Source organism: Homalodisca vitripennis, chromosome X, assembly GCF_021130785.1.
Source record: "Homalodisca vitripennis isolate AUS2020 chromosome X, UT_GWSS_2.1, whole genome shotgun sequence".
Lineage (NCBI taxonomy): Eukaryota > Metazoa > Arthropoda > Insecta > Hemiptera > Cicadellidae > Homalodisca > Homalodisca vitripennis.
Window position 1 is genome coordinate 82,225,763 of NC_060215.1, and position 19,526 is coordinate 82,245,288.

Below are 19,526 nucleotides of genomic sequence, written 5' to 3' on the forward strand. Positions count from 1 at the left end.
AAACGTGTATTGTGATGATGCACACAATATATGTTCATTATTTTATTTATCGTGGAATAATTTCCTACAATTAACAAAATGTAAAGCACAGTTTTCTGGCCAACCTGATTGGCTGTACTGTCAACGTAAATAGCACATGGCCGGTTAGATCACATGGTGATTATTATCAAGTGTACCATATTCAGGGTCGGCCCGCTATTCCTTAAGAGGTCATCATTATAACGTTATAAAACACATAGACTGAGCCTTCTACTAAAATATCTGATGATAATCTTCATGTGATCTAAAGCGACCACTGATTACATCAATTGTATTTTTACTTTTACTAATACTTTTTTTTACTAATAAGAAAAAGTTTCTCATTTTGACCCTTAAAATGCATCCCGAGTTCCCTGGCTTCAGTTTTTTAAAATCCCAGTATAAACTCAAAGCCTAAGCGTAAGCCTATAGAGGCTTAGCGATTATTTACATTTTATCGTATACGCCTTTAAAGGTAAAAGTGCTCAGTTGTTTGAAGAAGAACAAGTTGAACTAAGTTACAATCATTCTTAATTGCTTTGCAGTTTATACATCATTCGAAGAATATTTACGCGCAAACCATTTTAATGAACACTTAAAATGTTAGGTAAGGTGAGTAAAATTCAAGGACAAAATTGGACTTTGATTGGGAATAAGTGACATGTGCTATCAAATTTGACACTTTTTTAGCATTTGCTCTTGAACGTGGATGATAACAAGACAGATATATACAAAATTAGGCGGTGCGGAAAGTAGAAGGTTAACTAAACACTACGCTGCTAGCGATAAATTACATAATTAGACACTGTCGTCATTATTTTACAGGAAACGGACAGGCGACAGTTTTTGTTGTTTCAATGACATCGCCAATCTACACTTATTTGAATAATGTACTCATAAACAAAAATGTACGCTATACCAAATTTCTAGGTAGTTTTTCGGAAAATGGCCGTGCCGTAATTTGCAATTTCATATAGTGAAAGAATTTTAGATTTATTCTTATATTGATTTAAATTTGTCGTCGCTCCTCTCTTCAGATAATGTCAACAACAATTGATACATCACCAAGTTTTTATTTGAAAATTGTAGGTCATGGTGTTCCTTACTACTTTGATTTGTTATTATTGTTGTACTGTGATTAATAGTGTTTTTTTTCCATTTTACTATAAAACTTAACTTATTGCATTATTTCCTTCTTCACTCCTTGAACACAGCCAATTTAATTAGTTTTAATTGTTTAGTTTTCTTCTTTGTCTCCGCAAAACAAGTAATGGGCACAACGAATCACTTTACAAAGTATTTATCCTAAAATAAACGAGGGCAATACAGTGTGTCAGGGCTAAAGGTATCGAGAAATGAATTATTCTATGTGATGACGAAATTTCCCCAGTATGTTAAGTGTAACCTTTTGCAATTACATTTCCGGGACTAATAAAAAGAGTAATGTTAAAAAGTTTTGAAACAATATAACTTTGCTACGAAATGTAGAACAATCTAACAAATCCTTAACTTAAACGTGGATTTTCTCGTAAAATCGTTTTTAGGCTTAAACTCAAGCAAAATATACATTTTATTAGCCTAACTATTGTGTTATAGCTGTCATCAATAGCTGTGTAACGTTTTTCAGAGCATATTTTCATTGTTTTGGGATCGGAAGGAAGGTTTACTTCAGGGTATCTAAGAGCATGTCGCGTTACACGTGTGCACGGGATCTATAACAGATTTTTTTATTAGATGAGCGTTCAACTTTGACAATGTTTAAAACTTATTGCCGTACTTGAGTGTATGCCTTAGGAATTTAGTGTCTTAGATGATGTGCAACATGCCAATGTACGTATCTTAAACACTAAGGAGGATAATATTGTTAACCATATTATTAAGGTAATTACGTTAATTTTATTATTCCTGATACTTTTAGTCAAACCATAACCCATATGACACATTTTACTATTTAATTGAAAGGCCAGAGCTGTGCGTAATAAATAGTCAGAGAAAGGGTGGCAAGGAATCAACCCTTCGCGCATTGACTGAAGCTATTACCACTTTCACCTGGTGTAACGGACTTTAGACTCAATCCTGAAAATCTCAGAACGTTTTCTAGAACATAACGATTTGAACCCTCCACAGAACGTTTCAAACAGGTCATCTGCTAAAAACGCATTTCTAGAGAATAACAACTTAAACCGACATAACATTTCATACAGGTAGCCTAATCTGCTAAAAACGCATTTCTAGAGAATAAAAACTTAAACCCACACAACATTTCAAACAGATCATCTGCTAAAGACGCATTTCTAGAGAATAACAAAGGATGTTCTTAGAGCTCAATAAAGTATGCAGTAGTGTTAAAATAAAACAAGCGATAATATTGCTCATTTAATAGTAGTTTAAAAAATATTTTTGTCTTTGTTAGGACTGATATGAGTTTTTCCTTGTGATATTGCTAGTACGGTCGAGAGGCTCAATGGCGTTATTATAATGTCTCCATATAGGTTGTGAGCCGTGTGCCCTGTAATTGCTTGTCACCTGACTGAGTCTGATCATATCTCCACCAGTCCCTGACAGCAGGTGATGGATTCTAGCCAAGAGTGTCACGGCCTCTCCTGTTATATACGAGTAGAACCGCTTTCTAACGGTTCCGTTGACTTCGCGCTTGCAAAATACTCTGTGCAGGGATTGAACTGTCTTCATTATCTTCTGACGATTGCTTTCTTGGTAGTAGATTTTGTTTTCCTGTAAAACCTAAAAACACGATAAACGTACCAACCGTAGATCATACTAATTTTACAATTTCCGTACTTTTGGTGACGAGTTTGCTAATTCAGCTCAGTTAGAAAACTGTCCTGAATACACTTAAAATGAACAAACACAACTCTCGTTATGTGGCGAGTTAAGTTATTTATGATCTTTAAAAGCTCGCACGGGTATAACACGTTTGGTTTTAAGACATTGCTTTTTTATTGCATTCGAAATCTCGCTTCCCCCAGAGCCATTCAGAAATGATGCGAGCACTGGCATTATCAATCATGGTGCTTATTGCCGGAAGTTGTATGTTTCCAAAACTTCTTTTATTCGGATTTTGTTAGTACCGGCCACCCCGGTATTCCGTTTCTCTGCTCTTTATTCTGGACCCGGAGAAACCTCATCAAGCGACTTTGCCATCAGGGAAATCTCCCATCTGGAAGTAATGCGGACAAGTAATTAAATCAATGAATAACTGATCGCTTTCTCCGTTATCTAACATTGGCTGTTCCGATCCAAACCTAACATTACCTGACTTCCCCCCCCCTTGTCATAATATATACACTTTGTGTATAACAGATTCTGCGACATCGAGAAATTTGTTGTTTACATTCATACCAGTAATTTTTTCAGATTACAGACATTTCATATCACTAAAAAGCAAAGTATTGTTTATGGGGCAAATGTAAATGTGACATATTAGAATTATGTTACAATGGATCTAGTCCTTTTTGTGTGCTTGTAAACCACACAGTAGTTCGTCAAAATAATCACAAGATCAGAAATGACACCATATTTAGTAAGACCTAGCAGTTGTTATTGCTCAGCCTCCGAGAAAAAAATATTCCTGTTTTAATGTTCACCTTTGATCCAAATAATTTAAGACCACATTGTGATATATTACTGAACACCATGCGTCTGCCTAACATTTGTCAGCTATCGGTTGAAGTACTGCTGCATATCAATATTTCACTCTAACAATCATTTTAACTGTTTAGTATAGCAGGTCATTCATTAATAATCAACACGTGCTCGCCTGTCAATGAATTATTAAACGATATTATATCAAGACCAAGAAATGATTATCGGCCGTGACTTTCTAATAATTATACAAAGCAATATTGAGACATACTGTAAACAAAGTCCATGGCCTTATTTGTTTATAGGCAAACAATCACGCGACCCACTGAACCGAGAAACGTCGTTCCGGATATTTGTTTACCTCGCGTATCCGAGGTAAACAACACCGCCAAGGATATTGCACCGTCAGAAAGTTTAAGGCGGTGTTAATGTGAAATTACCCGAGACAGAATGTATACGCTAATTAATTATATGGCGGGATATGTTGAAATGAAGCAGGCATGATCGGGTCATATGACGCTTATTCGTGTAAGCAAAGTCGGAGCTATCAAATGTGCTTGCCCCGCAACTTGTGTGATTTACTCTTTAACACTCAGCCTACAACAAACAAGAAACGCCGTTACAACTTGTGTGTTCGCTGGTCATAAGAGAGATATGAGTTAGTATGAGGCATACATGAGTTAGGCTATACGTGTTTTAGTAGATATTTTTCGTCGAGAGAATCAACTGACAATTAAGTAAGAGCTTCACATTTTGAGAAATAACTTAATTTTACAGTTTACATAACTGGAAAAGTTATAAAATTTCAATCAGAATTTTTTTTAATAGAGGGTATATCAGAGTATGTCAAATTTCACGAAACTCCTGATAGTGAGAAATAGCTGATAAAACCAAACTTTAATGCTTCATATATTGTAATAGAATGACATATAACTGAACAGATTTATTACCGAAATAAACTTCCTTTGAGTGTGGTTGCACAAAAGCTGTTAGAGCTTCATTCTATTATAACAAACAAGGCACTAAAATGTAATATGATTTGTTAAATGTAAAACTACTTAATGTTGTCCAATTAAATACCTAGTTAACTTGATACAGATTTACTTTTTTATAGTGTTATGATGGATGGCATAGCATTTTGTAGAAAAGTAGAATAGTTTCTTCATGTTACCGTTGAATAGAGTTTTTACAATCAAAGAAGAAATCGGCTTGAGTTCCTTCAATATCAGATGATACCGCTTCAGCACACAGCTGTATTGTGTGCCGGGCAAAGGGGCCTAAGGGGCCTAGCCGGTAGCCAATTAATTGATGTGTTTGTTTATCTTGCAAATTATTACACTGTTTGTTAACATTGTTATTCTATAAGCCAACAAATTTTTAATTTACTGATTTTCTCTTCTTAGGTGTGTGACCTATTTAGAGATTAACATACAGTATATGATATGAAAAACTAGTAGATCTCTAAATATGTAATCAAGGGGCTTCAATACATAATTACAGGTATTGAGGAAAAAAATTTGAGGAAGTAGTATTTTTCACTATCCTTCTCGTCTCCAATGTTCAAGAGATATAAAAGGTATATTTCAAGCCATGTAATAATAATTGGGGAATATTCAATAGATTTTTGAAAAGATTGATTTTAGATAGATGCGTTATAATCCAAGGATGTTCTGTTACATATTTAACTCACAAGAAATGGAAAGATGGGCTGTGGCTCAAATTTGTGCAGAACTTTCCATAGATATCTAGGTGTGATTATTGGAGACAAACTGGAAGGCACTAGCATTGGCTCTACTCACGTATAAGGCTCTTCTTCAGTTGAATAGAAATTTAATGATAGTGAGTGATAGTTTCATTGCTATGATTTTTATTCGTCACGTCCATACATGAAATAATTATAAGAAAAGTTCATTATATATACATTGAATCATGTATTTTGTCACATTACTTTTATTTGGACAGCACTAAATTATAGAACACACTTAAAAAAATTATATTCTTTACCCATCCATAACAATTTATACTGACATAAACCTTAGTTAAAAAAGGCCAAGAAACAACTAAGCAACAAATATAGAAGCAATGAGCAAGATTTTGACACAATTTGAGATTAAACATATGATAAAAGTCTGACTAAAATGACAGTAGTACAATAAATAATAATAATACACAACCAAAACACAAAATAAAAATATTATTTTAAACTAACATAGACATGTATCTGACACAGGTACATTTTATTATTATTTTATTAGCCCTTTGTGATGTGGGTGGACTTTACTTTCTCCAGTGTAGTGAAAGGAATGTCCAGTTTATTACAATTCTATGTATTTATTGAATGTATCATAGATCTATATTGGCCTAACACTGAGCAGTGAGCCCTTGGTAATCCAAACTTTATTTCATCCACATGTAACCACTCACCTTTGACACACTCCACCTGCCTTCGATTTGAATAAGTATAAAGCAGCACCTTTGAACCCCATAGTAATATAACGTTTGGAATAAAACATTATGATCCACTCAGTCAAAGACTCTATTTATGTCACAGACGTGGCCCAATCAAAATTTTAATTCTCAAAGGTTTTAAATAACAAAACGGGTAGAATACTTTTTTGATAATAGTTTCCAGTCCATTTTCTTTACATTTCTTAAAAGTTGGGTAAACCTTTGAAATTTTTAAAAAACCTGGAAAAATGCCTTGGTGAAGCATATAGCAAGTTGTAAAATAATACAGTGTTATATGTTATTAAAAAATGGTTTGACTGTTAAAAAATCCTTGGAATTAGAATTCTTCAATATGAAGATAGCAGCCACCACATCTGTGCCAGGCACAAATTTCCAAGTAAATATTCTATGTTTTACATTACAATTTGTCAATAGGTCATCTTGTAATAAATTAGCTTTCATTATTTTCTCTCTAATACCTCTAACAAAATGTATAAAATAATTGCCAAAACTATTAGGTGAATAGGAGTTTTAGTGCTATCAATAAAATTTTTATTTACCTTCTTTATAATTTTTCAAGCCAACTGACATTTTTTTATACAACTTTCAATAATATAAGTGTTCTAATTATTCTTTACCTTTTTAAAAGAATTTTTGTGTTAAATTTGTTTAATTATGACACCAATCTGTTAATTCAAGTATAACAAATATTTTATACTTGTCATAGAAGATCATTATGTAAAATTTATTTAATTTTGTATACTACGTGAATAGTAATTGTACCATGACATGCTGTTGTTCTTCCCCATGATTCTACACATCTTAAAAGAAAGCATTGCTGAAATAAATATATAAATAAAGTAAAACAAAATTTCAATCATTGGTAAGAACCATACTCTACCAAAATTTATCTGTATGTAGTTCCTACAAATTTAGCTGTCCAATATGTATTTTACAATATTTTATTAAAACTATGTGTGTTATGTTCATAAAATTATCTCCTGAAGACATATCTTTGAACATCAGTGTTAATCCTGAGAGTGTATGAAAGTATGTGTAGACCAAAACTGAACCATGGAACACAATGATCAGAATATGGATATTGTCTCATACAGAAACATGCCTTTGCCTTTTCTCATATTCTTTTCTATCCCATATTTTGCTCAAAATTCTAGCAGTAAAAATCAAGCTGCCTGAGAGTATTCAGTAAAATATGAGCTTTTTACTTTAGTTACATCAAACTGAGAATTCATATATCCATGTAACACTACAGTATGCGAGTACTGTTTGTTTACTTACACAAGATAATAGTTGTTCCAAAATTTCTTGTAATAATGGTGTGGTTATTTTTTAATCAAAGTTTCAACAAGAGTTCTCAACTCCTCTATACAACAATGCACCTGCTAAAAGATACTGAATAATACAGTGCTTCAATACATCCAATACACAAGTAATTTTACATGCAACATAAATGTTATAAGCAGCAAGTACAGAACAAAAATTCAATTTTAAAGGTTGTGCATGGTTTAGAACAAATTAATTTGTCTTAAAAAAGGGTAAAATTGTATCATAATTATTCCTCCGTATCACTCCATTATTTTCCAAAAACTCTAATTGTTTTGTATTAAGTATTGAGAAAACTTACATAATCTTAGTTTTTAGGCTTATAAGACAGGTGTCATAAATATCACTGAAGTTTTCTGGTTCAGACTGTGTAAAACATTCCGTACACAATTAAATTCTTAAATATTTCTGCCTCACTATGGAGATCCATCTTCAGTCAACAGAATTAAACCGAGACTGAAATAAAATCAAAATTAAAGCAATGATGATGAACATTTATTGGTTAAAACATTTGTTTTTGAAATACTAAAAAAGGATGGTATTTTCTGAATTGATGTTGTTGATCACAGATTGACAGTAAACTGTTTATTCTTTATTTTTTATTTTTCCTTGTTAAAGCTGTATTTTTTTTAAATTAAAGGTTCTGTTTCTTTATTTATGTATTAGAGTTTATTATTTCACTCTTTAATATGCCAAACTTGGTTGTTTCAAGTCTATTGAAAATGTCCAAACTGATCACATCCAAAATCAAATATAAAAATAACAGTCATTGCAAGTAGTCAAACATTTTTTTTAAAATACACTTTTGTACGGATCTTTTTAGTAGTTTAACTATTGTTTTATTTTTTTAGATGGAATGCTATTCACACTTATTTGTCAATGAGAGATAATACTATAACAATTTATAGGAAGAGTTAAGATAAATAAAAACACATTGAAGTGGAATTGTAAGTAATGAAAGAAACATAAAACTCTTCATTTCAGCATTAATGTCCGTCTTATCTTGTGGGATGGCTGTAAAACAAACAGTTGTCAGACACCATTGTTTGTGTAAAGAAGCAATGAGGATTTGTTGATTGTTTGCATTGTTCTTTTCTCTGGCTTTGTTTGTGGAATTTGTACAAAATGTTTGAAAAGAGTAACAAGTACAAACTTAGCATTGCTGAACCTACTGCCAGTCCTGAACATTCCCAAATGGCCAAGTGTTGTGGGGTTTCATCTGGTAAAATTGTGTGTTGGTCTCTACTTCTCCTCACCTTATTATGGGTTATTGGTTTATTGTGGTCAGGTACGTATTAACAAATTACATTGTGTCTGTGTACAATTAAAATTAAAAATATGATTACAATACGGGGTGTTTCAAATAACATTAAAAATTTAAGGAAATGATTAATCCTCCATCAGGCGCTTAAAATTAGAAACACCATCAGGCGCTCACGGAGGTTTCCTCCAGGTTAGCGAATAATGGATATCATAGTCGTTTAAACTGTTTTTATTTGTTTAAATATTCATACTGATTTAATTACAATGTAATATATTCATTTTTAGAAATTAAATAAAAATTACTCTCTTATGTAATGAATTTTCCAAATAAGAAATTCAAAATCTTAAAAATTTTATTTTATAATAACAACATGATTAATTTTAAGGAATAATGCAATTAATTGTAAAAATTTTTAACCTACTGTAATAATATATGGAAATTAACTTAGTTTTTAACTTCTTACAAAAACAACTTACTTAAATTTTTGAGATAATATACAATTTTAATGTCAATTATTACTCTGAAATCAAAATGTATTCTTTACTAAAAATTTTTTTACACACTACATAAACTTTCAAAACATTTTCCTTCTGGTTCTTATAACGACAATGTTCACTCCATAAAGAGTACTGAAATTTTTCCTAGCACCCTGGTACTGTACTGACAAGTCTCTCGTCTTCATTCTCCATTTCACAAAATTCAAATAAAATATATTGTAAAACTTAAAAAGAAACCATCACAGGTCACACATTTAGGCGCACACGGATTATTACTCCATAAAAACTAAACACAATAAGGCGCTCACGGAGATTTCGTCCAAGAACTACAAACACACCATCGGGCGCTCACGGAGGAATCGTCCAGTCTCGCACGGAAGTAGACCTCACACTGACAGATTTTGACAAAGATAAGCGGGAGGCTATTGTTTCGATTCCCCGAAAGATGCTCGTGAAGTACACTGAGGGAAACGACTGCCAACATAAAAAAAGTAGTACTATTTTTACTAATAAAAAATACACGGAGGAAAACTCCGTTTAGCGCCCGATGTAGGGTTAATCACTAAAGCAAAGAAATAGTTCCTAAAAACACATGTCCTAAATTGCTCTGTTTTCTGTCTGCATGTCTGTGATTTTTATGTCAAAAATCAAAACTCAAAGTGACAGGATTTTAACTTTGCATGACTGGTTGTATGTTTTAAACGCAATACTTTGCCAAAGATTAATAAAATATCTGCACTAGTTTCAAAATGGCGGCCGTTTAAGAATTGTATGCTAAATTTTATGAAAACCATAGTAGGCATGACAAAATTATAAGAAACATAAAAAATAGCTTATTGAACAATAAAAGGTTTGACACCTCTATTGTTAGGATCTGTCATAAATAATGGAGAGATTGGATTTTTATGAACAATATAATTTTAAAATTGTTACAACTAATATTAATACCATCTTTAAACAGAAGTTAAACACTTTAATAGCTGTTCCTGTCAGATGATTTTCCCATTAAAAATGAATGCATTGTTGAGCAAATCAATAGTAATGCAGATCATGTGAATGCATTGTTTACATATTTCTATTGTGTTCAAATTAACGCAAATATTCACTTTTTTACAAGTTGAGAAGTTTTTAAAGTTATTTTTTATTGTTATTTGATTTTTTGAAGATGGCAGGTAATAATAATGTTTATTCATATTCTGAACGAGCTGATGCATTTAATGTATAGCTAACACACTGCAATAGTTCTTAAGATAAATGGTTGTACTAAGACAACATTCCTAACCGAATGTTCCTTAGTACAAAAACATTTTCAACCATGCACAAACGTCTCTCTGAAACTGGTACTTTTGTGTGCAATCAATACAGTAATGGCGTTAGAGCATGATCCACTAGAACTGCAGAATTTGAGGAGATGGTACTTGAAATTACTGAAAACCCTGAAAGCAGTACCAGAGAAATTGTGCAGTAGGTAAATTCCGATAAAACCGGTGTTTGGCGAGTTCTAAAAGAGCAACTGTTACATCCCTATCATGTTCAGCAAGTCCAAACTCTATTGACACATCTATGCTCCTTGTGTAGTTATTTGTGAATGGTTTTTGGAAAAATGTATTGGATCAAATTTTTTATCAAGAGTTTTATTTACTGATGAGGCTCAATTGTCAAGGACATTCATTGTTAATGGTAACTGACACATTTAGGCAGATAAGAACCCACATGCCATCAGACAGAATTGTCTACAACATCAATTTTAAGTAAATATTTGGACTGGCATTTTTGGAGACAATTTATTTATGTTCATTCTTCCGTCTAGGCTCAATAGTATGGTGTATTTAGACTATTTGAGAGAAGAGCTCCCTTAATTGCTAGATGATGTACCTCTTTAGATGCAACAAAACAAATGGTTCTACAAGGTAGAGACAAATTGGATCTTAAAAATGTTACAACAGGGATACACAAGGATAAGTGTTAGGGCCTTTTCTGTTTGTAGTGGCTGTGAATGACTTTGCACACAATATACCATGTTATTCTGAACTATATGCTGATGACACCACCCTAGTGGGTAGCAATAAAAAAATAAACCAGCTAATGATAAATCATAGGAGGCTGTTAGATGATGCAAATGAATGGTTCAGATATAATTTTCTAGTTGTAAACCGTGATAAAACAGAACATATGTTTCTCTTTGGTTAAGAATAATTATGATGATTTAAATTTTAACCCTGTAAAATTTTTAGGAATATATTTAGATAGTAAGCTAAGCTGGGATGTACATGTGCAAATGCTGTGTAAAAAATTGGCATCTACTTCTTAGAATTAGAAAACTAAGATTCTGTGTTAGCATGGATATGGTCATGACAGCCTATTATGCCTTCTTTCATTCACTTTTAATGTATGGAAATTTGTTATGGGGAAATTGTAGCACTACTCAAAAAGCTTTTGTATGGCAAAAACAGGTGTTAAGAGTTATTAAAGATTTACCACATAACTTCATGCAAGCTCCTTTTCAAAGAATTACAAATTATGACTCTGCCAAGTACGTACATATATTAATGTTTATTAAAATGTAAAGAAAATTTATAAAAAAATCAGCTCAGACAAAATATACACAATTATAATACAAGGAACAAAGGCAAGCTAGATATGGTAAATTGTAGACTAGAAAAAAACCAAGAAAAGTCATTTATGTATGGGAATTAAACTTTTCAACAACTTGCCTGATAAAGCATGGACAGTTAGTATTGTTAAGTTTAAAAGCTTTATTAGTACTTGGTTGAAGGACAAAGCGTATTATTCAATTGAAGAGTATTTGTCCTATGACACTAGTGAAATAAAATTTTAGTCAAATGTTTTTATATTTGTTGTTTCTGTTAAAATTGATTTATTATTTCTCATTGGACAAAGCCTTTTGATGAGCATTTGTCCTGTGTCAATTTTGATGCCATCGTTACAATTTATTGAGTTGTGCTTTGTTTTATTCTCTGTTATTACTTCTTATACATTTTATTTGTTATGTTATATCATGAACTTATTTGTTGTAGTTGTACATTAGTTGTTAATCATTTATTTATTTTCCTATAGGCTAATTGAACAATTTTGTATATACCAAATTGAGGAATTTAGTATTGGTTAGTTATACTAATATTATGAATTTTCTGACGATGTAAATTGCATGTATATATGTTTAAAGACAAATAAAGAATCTTGAATCTTGGTTTATGCACGATGGGGCACCTGCACATTATAGCATTGCTGTCAATGAACACATACGTTACAGTTTTCCAAATCAATGGAGGGCCAGATCAATGGCCAGCAAGGTCATCACACAAAATCATTTGGACATATGTGGTCATTTGAAAACCTTAATCTACTCTTCTCCAATAGGGACCACTGAAGAATTACGATTGAGAATACGTAATAGGACAGAATTGATCAGAGGCCAGGAATCTATGAATGAATCCATCAGTCAATAAGAAGGCGTTTGGATGCTTGCATATTGAATAAAAGATGCCGTTTTGAACGTGACCAGTGATATTTAAATTTTATAGTTTAGACTTTATTTGTTTAAAAAGTTGTGGAAGTGTAATAAAGATTAAATTTGCTATATCCAATAAGATATTCATTCAGTTTTCATAATAGTTCCAGTACAAAATTTCAGGTAGTAAATAAAATAACACTAAATAATTCATAAAAAAACACCGATAATCCCTCAGGCTAGAAATACGAAGCATTTAGGACGTGTTTATAGAAACTTTTTCCTTTGTTTTAGCAGGATTAATCATTTCCTTAAATTTGTTATTGTAATTTTTAAACACACTGTATAAATGAGAAAGATCCTTCATGTCTTTCAATATTTGCCCTATTTGTTTGTAATCAAGTGTTTCACTGAGTAAATAATGTAATCATTTCCCTGTACTACCAACTAAACTCTCTACCTACGTGCAGTCATACTCTTCTATTACAGAAGAGTATTAGTTAGTGATTAATAAATGCAAAAATTTGCAAGTTTTTTTGTTACTCGTCAAGTATTATTATTTGTTCTTTTACTTTCATCAATATGTCTTCTTATTTTATCCCTAACAGGTATGTTGACAAATGAAATTCTGTTACATTATTCCTTTTACAGTAATTGTTCTTTTGAGTAATTTAAAAGTGTAGTATTTAAAAAAACAAATCAAAGTTTAGGTTAAATGAATAAGAGTTATATGAATTCTGCCTCAGTAAAGAAGTATTTTTATAAATTTCGAGTTTGTTGAGGTCAAAATTGTTTCTCTCATGAATATTAGTCAATGTCAAGAAATTAAGAACAGCAATACCTTACAAAAACTATATTAGAATCCTATTTTTTAGAAGTTATGCTCATAAATCATATCTTGAAAATCTAAAGCAATGTGTTGAATTATCACGCCATTGAGTTTCAGAAACTTGTACAGAATCTCTGTGAGACAATGGAATATGGGGTATCTCAAGGCTTCATTCTGGGTCCAATGTTTCAATTTTTCATTTGATACATGAATGACTTTTTTTACTGTGCTTTTTTTCAAAGCTGCTTACAGGTGGATGATCCAACTATAAACATAAATGCTCCTTTTTGGAAAGAATCAAAATTATACCAAATATTATTTTCAGACAACTCTCGCAGTATTTTATTCAAAATAACCTACGTTTAAATTTTGTCAAAACTGTGTGTCATAATTCATGTGAAAAATTGATAATATATACCTAACTAAGCTATTTACTTTCTCTGGTGAATTTTTAATTTCCCAAGTGGAAGTGGTTAGCTTTTTAGGACTAGTAGTCAATACAAATTTAAACTGAAAGCTTCATATAAACAAGGTGTTGTCTAAAATATTATCCAGTTTATTTGCTTTAAGACAATTAAGATATTTTGAAGAATTGAATTTATTTCCAACAGCAAATATGTACAGTCATTAACAAAATACAATCTTTGGAAAGACTGACCACTTTTACAAGTAGTGTGGCCAGTGCGAGTACTTAAATTACAAGTATCTTATCTGCGTCCAGATAAAAGTTCAATTGTTTCAGCCGGGCTGCTCTCTGTGTGGTTATTTCTCTTATACTAATTCTATAATTAATTTTAATATATCCATGGTGCAGCAACCTCCAAAAATCTTGAATCAATATTATAAATGCAGAAAAATGCAATAAAAATAATACTGAATAAATAATTCTTACAGTCTATAGATGAATAGAATGAATTATTGACAATGTCAGTATATAGGAATTGTATTTTGTCACAAAATACCTTGAAATATTACATCATAAATTTTTTCCCCTAAATTTAAAAGTAAACTGAAACACTATTTGCTAGATAAAACTCTTTATTCATTCATTGATTTTTTAATAAAAACAATAAATTAATGTACTATTTTTATAAAATCATAATTTTATGAATCATGTCTGGAGAAATTAAATCTGTAGAAAGATTTGTCAAGTTTATTTTTGGTTGGATTTGACAAACAATATGTAGATTTCTTATTCCAGCTTTATCTATGATATTCTACATGGTTTTACACTATTAACACACTAAGATTTAATTGAATGTTTGGAAATTAGTTATCTGTATTACTAATCTGCAAATGGATGAAGTCCGTATAATTACTTCTTAATTGCTTGAATTGATTGGTGGTATTTTGAAAGAAGTAATGGTGCCCCTACATGTGTGTTGTAAGTTTATGTAATGTGGCCTGCATCACATTTGAAGGCTACCGCATTCTCGTCTCTTAGTAAACTCTAGTCAGTGGTGTAACTATATGGGGGAGGGGGAGACGGCTGAGAGGATAGAAACCCCCAGCAGTTACATGTTTCACTTGTATTAGGCCTATCTAATTTGTAAAATTTAAGTTTATTCTATGTTCCCCTTGATGTGGTGTGTTCTTCAAATAGACTCATCCCCCCAAAGCTAAGTCCTAGTTATGTCACTGTCTCTAGCTACTTAAACTTAGGTGTTTAGTAAGAGTGTGGCTTACAGCTTTTTAGTAACCTCTAGCACCTTAAGAGAATATAATTCAACAGAATGTCTAGTAGCCAACCATATATAACTTAAATAAAAAACCTAGTTTGTCTTTTGTAAATCTTTTGTGATGAGATTTTGTTTTTAATAGAAGATCAAATACTGTTGAGCAATGTTTTGTAGGGCAGTGTGTAGAAGAGTACATTTTTGGATCTTCTGTGCATTGGATCTTATCTCCAAGCAAAACCATTATATGTAGTAAGAATATTTTTAAAACTGTTATAATGTCACCTGCAATCAATATTTGTTAAATGCTGTTCTGGATGATTCGGAATTGATAAGTTATGTAGAATAGTATTCTGTTTTAGACTGAACCAGCATTAATTTCTTCTAAAAATTATATATTTCAGAAACCTGTTCGGATAGCAAGAGTGCTATTGAGAAGTGGTCTAATCTATGCCAGAACATGTTATTTACATAACAATAATTTTTATAGTCATTGGTCTAAAATGTTTGTTTATTTACAGGTATGCTTCAAAGTGGAGTGCTAGCTTTGCTAGTCTTTGTAGGGTTCACATCAGCTGAGAATGCGCCCTATGAACCGCCCTCCTACCGGCTGAAGGGAGATGTGGTGCCCTCCCATTACATCTTGGAAATAGTAACAGATCTCGACAACTTCAGTTACACTGGCAATGTTCATATCGAAGTGAGTCAATTCTTTTCATATTTTATTTCTATCTTAAAACCTCTCCTAATAAATTTCAAAGACTTGGGATATTGAACGGCATATTGATCAGTACTGTGTTTTATAAATTCCACTTAATAGTCTCTGAGATGTACATATATTTACACAACCTATATTATAAATATGTAGTATTGGTGGTTGACCAAAAAGTTGCTGTCAGAATGTAATCAAACCCAGGATTATAGAATGATATTATTACATTTCCTGCAACTAATGTGATCTGGGGAAGAGTTTCATGCTACACAATAAGCTAAATGGCTGGTAAACATCTATTCAGCTTCAATGACAAATGTTTGAAAAAATTGTGTTACCTTCACTATCCGGCCGGTATATTTTTTATTTTGTATAAAAATCAACAACTACTGAAATTTTATCTTCACGAAATAAGCTTGTGTAAAATATCATAGCTTACATTAGCTTTGGTCAAATAGATGTGTTTATGTACCCTATATAGACCATGAGGTAAGTTCATAAATAATATAAAAATTTGTCTTGTTAATGAAAAACTACCCTCCTGAAGTGTCTTATTATATCAGGTACCTGTAAAATTCCATTCTTCCCTGCTTTGAATTTAGTGCAAATCTACATCTAACAATATTTATACTATAAATTTTACATGAACCAAAATGGAACTTTTAGAGGATGTAACAAAAAAATATTAATTTTTAGATGGAGTGCAAACTGCCTACTGACACAATCTATCTACATTCTGTTAACTTGAACATACATGAGAAGGAAGTGACTTTCAAACGTATCATCAAGGAACAACAATTTGAAGTAAGTAAAACATTTACTACTGTAACATTACAATGCCATGGCACGTATCTAATTCAGTGTTTCACAATCTTAAGTAGATCATGCATGAAACACCAACCGAAATAACCCTATTATTTGTTATGACACAATTGAGTTATCATTATTGGGCCGTTATAGTACCATAATTATTATATCATTTATTGGTCAGTAGACAAATCTTTTTATTCATTGAGACGTCAATGTTGACACCATTCATTTCCACAATAATAACTAGGATGAATGAATTATTGCAGAAAAGCAAAATGCTGATATAATTGTTTCAGATCATTTCAGATGTGCTGCTTCAATAAATTTGTCAAAACTGTAGATGGTTTGAGATATTAGCCACCCACAGAACTGCTTTCTTAGTGATCCTCGCTTCTCTTAGTGAAATAAGAAGCTCATCTATTTATATCCTCATGTCTTCCAAAGTGCTTGTCTTGAGACAGTGGTTTTCAATAATTTAATTGATATCAAACATGGAGCTTGGTTCATCCTTAGATATGTCATTACTGAGTTCTGTCCAACTAGATGACCTTTGTGCATTGTTTGAAACCTACATTGAAGCTCTGTTAACATGTGAATTGTGTTAAATTGTAAAGCATTTTCCACAACATCTCTATTTAAAGATATATCTTACAACCATCCAGATAGATCCGTAGACATTTTTCTAAGATGTGTATTTAAATTTAACTTATTGATATGTAAAAGCTCAAGATCTTTTGCTGAATAACCAGCAGTAATATTGGGAAAACTAAAAGGCAGTTGTGTGCATACAACTTGTACCTTAAAATGAGACATTTCATAAACATTTCTGTTTCTGTTATAAAATAAGAGAAAAGTGCTCATAAATCAACAAAGAAATATAAGAATAAGAAAATGGGAATTTATTAAATAAATAATTTACAAGTATAAGTTACGATTATTCTGATTATTTCTTTCAAATTAATATTTCATAATTATGTATATTATGATTGACATAATTTGTTCTCAAATTCATAAGTAGGGTGTGGGCTTTCCTGCTGTGGTCTTAACTTTTAGTGGAAGTATACAATGCAAATCTATCGCTGTTAAAAGCTGAATACATTTTTATTGCGTTTCTAATAGTAAAAATTTATATAATTTAGAATTAAATTTAAAATAATACATTTATTAATTAACGTGAACCCTTGAAAGAGGTTATTATTATACAACAACGGTTTGGTATTCCACTGCTAGGACACTGTAATGACTCATTCATCCCACTTTTTCAGGATTTGCCGTTATCTGGAATCGATCATGACATAAAGAATGAGTTTCTGGTCATAAAGCTGAAGGAAAAATTAAACCCAGGAACGAAGTATACCCTGTACATACCATTCGATGGCATACTATCTGAAGGATTGGCTGGATACTACAGATCCAGTTATCTGGATAGATCTACCAATACAACCAAGTAAGTGGAATTAGTTTAGTTAAGTTTTATTCATTTAATAATGACCCTCCATTTTCATCTCTACTCTTTTACAATACAAAATGTTTTATCAGAATTCATACTAGAATTTAAACTTATATTGATATTTGATGTTTTGTTAAAAAGTCCATGATTTTAAATTGTTTCTATAAATGTTGAAAAGCATGGAGGTTTACGGAAGATGAACAAATTCATAACTTCCACATAAAATTTATTAAAATAGCGCTTTCGCCGGTTAAGGCATCATCAGTTTGACATTGTTACAATGTCAAACTGATGATGCCTTAACCGGCGAAAGCGCTATTTTAATAAATTTTATGTGGAAGTATACAAAAAATGTCTTTTCCATTAAAACCAACTTACTTCCACCAAGGATACAAAGCAGAAAATTCATAACTACCATTTTTGTGGAAAGTTAAAAGTTAGAAAATTAATTAATTAGTATATTTTTGTCAAACAAACCAAATCACACCTAATCAGTGAACACAAATTATTTAATGTACATATATCAATCACTCACTAATATGTAAGTTTTACAAGTATGATGATATTGGATACCATTAATCCATCTCTTGCTCTTTCCATAGATGGCTGGCTGTCACTCAGTTTGAGTCTACAGATGCTCGCAGGGCTTTCCCATGTTTTGACGAACCTAGCATGAAGGCCATCTTTACTATAAAAATGGGTCACAAACAAGAATTCACATCTGTAAGCAACATGCCTTTAGTGCAGACTATACCTTTGTAAGTATTTTATAATAATTAATCAATTACTTGGGTTTACAATATACTAGTATATAGAAGATTCCCAAATCAAATTATGAGGGAAGAACATTGTGTCATAGTACAGTAAAACCTCACTAACTAGACCAACAACACGTGCTAGACAGTCGGTGTAACTCAAAAGCTGTTTGTAGTAGTGATGTGGTGGAGCAAATGCATAGCCAGTAATACCAGCAACACACTCCACTTTATCTTCTAATTAATACAGTGACTGAAGTACACATTACCTAATCATCATTTTATATAGACAATGGCTGTATCAAAGATAGTTGATTAGAAAGGGGGTGCACAAACTAAATGTGGAGGCGCCGGAGGAAATAATATAGAAACAAAAATTTCTCTGTGTTAATTAAGTGTACAGAAATTGTTATGTAATCAAACCTCGATACCTTGAAGGTCTTTAATTTTAATTCTTTGATAGCTCGAATTTGTACAGATCCCCTTGAGGAAACCACTATAAATCAATAAAAATTACCATGGATAGCTTGAGAAGGTCTTATGATTAAATTTTACCTCTGTAATTTGAATTTCAGAGTAATTTTACCTCTATAACTCGAACTCAAACTCTCTTTTAATTGACCTTCACAATTTAAATTCTACCTCTAA

General features: G+C 31.8%; 1 protein-coding gene across 4 annotated transcripts in view; it reads left to right on the forward strand.

Moving 5' to 3' along the window:
- LOC124369267 (aminopeptidase N-like) overlaps positions 1-19,526 on the forward strand; it is a 62,351-nt gene that overhangs the window by 22,813 nt on the left and 20,012 nt on the right. For 2 of the 4 annotated variants that reach the window (XM_046827167.1, XM_046827169.1), the window contains exons 2-5: positions 15,673-15,851; positions 16,560-16,667; positions 17,939-18,120; positions 18,726-18,881. In XM_046827167.1, coding sequence (XP_046683123.1) covers positions 15,675-15,851; positions 16,560-16,667; positions 17,939-18,120; positions 18,726-18,881 — 623 coding nt within the window. In that variant the 5' untranslated portion in view covers positions 15,673-15,674. Of the gene's footprint in view, positions 1-8,435; positions 8,702-13,143; positions 13,255-15,672; positions 15,852-16,559; positions 16,668-17,938; positions 18,121-18,725; positions 18,882-19,526 lie in introns of those variants that run through there. The other 2 variants (XM_046827165.1, XM_046827166.1) reach the window with 2 other exon arrangements.